Raw genomic sequence first — 2,493 nt, forward strand, 5'->3', positions numbered from 1 at the left:
AAATTCCATGTTGCAACTGATACACTGCAACAGAATGGAAGCAGAACAGAATTTATGTAGCACTGAAGTATGAGGAGTCTGAGGAGTAAGGAGAGTGAAAACCCCACAGCTGACTTGACATCAATTTAATCAAGTCTCTCTCTCTCATGCACTTTAATAGGAAATTAATCAACCACAAGCCTGTAGCTCAGTTGCTAATAACCTTGACAAGTAAAGCAATCTATTACGTTAACATTATATATTTGGGAGAACATTGCCTTATCCCTTTATTTATGTTTATTTATTTGTTAAACTTCTACCCTAGCCTCCCCACAAGCAGGCTCGGAGCAGGTTACAACAAGGTATAAATACATTTAAAAATCACAATAAAACCACATCATAGTTATCATGAAATACAGTTCCCAAGACAGTGGCTAATACAACCCCCTCCGCCAATAATGTATGGGGGAGGGGGGGAGGGGAGAGGAAACAGCCGTTACTGTCCACACTATAACTCATGTGAGGGGCTGAGATGATATAGAGCTCCTCCTGACAGAAGACCAGTGGGGAGGCTCACCATGATGAATAGAAGACCAGCTTCCACCATATACCTAGTGGAATATCTCTGTCTTACAGGCCTGCTTAAAAGATAAAAGAACTCAGGTGGTAGAATGTATACTTCCCTATGGGAAAAACAAAGAGGAAAATCCCTTTTTGTAATGATATAACATATCTGGGCTTGCCTAGTTGAATGTTCCCAAATATATTAGATCTCTCTGTACAGATCATTTTTCTTCCATTAATTGTGTATATGCATACTATGTAGATAGATACAGAGCCAAAAATTCTCAGTATAAAATTGTAGCAAGTGCATCAGACAAGTACAAATACATTATAGCCACACAGAGCTCTTTGGCCCTCAGATTATAAATGATGGGACTCATGGAGGCAAAATTGTATACAAAAGTACAGCAAGCCGATCTTTTGAGACCAAGGACAGAGATTGGGTCTCAAGTAAGGAAACATAATAGTAGAAATGGAGAAAAATAGAGTCAAGTTTTGAATGTGGCTAGAGCTGACAGATATATGTGTATGTGTATGTGTATGTGTATGTATTTATTCAATGAACAACAACAACAACAACAACAATAATAATAATGCAGTTTAGATATATGTTTGTGTGAATTAATCAATATTTATAAAACCAGACATGAGCAAGTCATAGTGGTTTCAACTGGGATGACTTTACTGGGACGTCTATCAGATGAAGTGAAATCCAAATATCTTCTTTGACATTTTCTGCATAGCCATTTGGATCTCTTTGTTTCTCAGGCTATAAATGATGGGATTCATGAGAGGGGGTAAAACTGTATATAGAACAGCAGTCAGTAGGTCCACCACTGGTGAGGACATGGATTTTGGCCTAAAGTAAGAAAAAAAAGCAGTAGAAAGAAACAAACTAAACACCATCACATGTGGAATGCAGGTAGAAAAGGATTTATTTCTAGCCTGAGCTGACCGAATCTTTAATACTGTAGAGAGGATATACCCATAAGATGCTAAAATATAAAAAAAGCAAAATAACCCCATAATGATTGAATCAGCAAGAATGAGCGCCTCACTGGTTGTTGTATCAGAGCAAGAAATCATTAATAATTGAGGAATGTCACAGAAAAATTGTTTAATATTAGACCCACAAAAAAGCAGCCTAAATGTATTTGCAGTAAGCATGACAGCATTGATTATGCTGCTGAGCCAAGATAAAGCTGCCATTTGGAGGCAAGCCCCCCAGTTCATTGTTAAGGTATATTGGAGAGGATGGCAAATTGCCACATAGCGGTCATAAGCCATGACAGTGAGAAAGGACATCTGAGCCCCTGCAAAGGTGATCACTAAAAACACTTGGATGACACATCCAGAGAAAGAAATCAGTTTGCTGTTTGTCACTGAAGTGGCCATGGATTTGGGGACAGTGACAGATATATAGCAAGCATCTGATAATGAGAGGTTGATGAGGAAGAAATACATGGGGCTATGAAGGGATTGATTCTGGACTACCGTCAGAATGAGAAGGAAATTCCCCATCAGAGCCGCCAAGTAAATGCAGAGAAACACGGCAACATGCAAAATCTGTAGTTCACGGACATCAGAAAATCCCATAAGTAAGAATTCCGTGACACCTGTTTGATTTACCATTTCTGTAAAAATAGTCTGTGGAGAGAAAAGCAAAAGTAAATAACTAAAATAAAAAGAATGAAAACTTTGTTTGTAAAATAGTCACAAAAATGATAATGTTTGTATACAAAACTGCTGTATTTACCAAGAAGCTAAACAATCCAACTGTGATGTACAAAGGAGTCCAAAAGTACAAAGGAATATTATATGCTGCAGATTTTTGGTAATGTTTAGCTTACTGTGGAGTGTGATATGCTATGCTGTTAGAAACTTTCGAATCATTGTAAGATTTAATGCCTTCAGACTGGCTTTCCTTGATGATCTCCTTCTTCCCATGTT

At 37.8% G+C, this 2,493-nt stretch overlaps 1 protein-coding gene across 1 annotated transcript; it reads right to left on the reverse strand.

Annotated features, from left to right (window-relative positions):
* Positions 1 to 1,239: 1,239 nt before the first annotated feature.
* LOC129339339 (olfactory receptor 14C36-like) lies at positions 1,240 to 2,175 on the reverse strand. Its single transcript, XM_054993924.1, has one exon. The coding sequence runs from the start codon at positions 2,173 to 2,175 to the stop codon at positions 1,240 to 1,242; it is 936 nt and encodes a 311-aa protein (XP_054849899.1).
* Positions 2,176 to 2,493: the final 318 nt, after the last annotated feature.

This window comes from Eublepharis macularius, chromosome 12, assembly GCF_028583425.1.
Source record: "Eublepharis macularius isolate TG4126 chromosome 12, MPM_Emac_v1.0, whole genome shotgun sequence".
In the NCBI taxonomy this organism is placed as follows: Eukaryota; Metazoa; Chordata; class Lepidosauria; order Squamata; family Eublepharidae; genus Eublepharis; species Eublepharis macularius.

Bases quoted from the DNA above. Each gene is read 5' to 3' on its own strand.
- LOC129339339 (XM_054993924.1), bottom strand. From the start codon at position 2,175: ATGGTAAATCAAACAGGTGTCACGGAATTCTTACTTATGGGATTTTCT.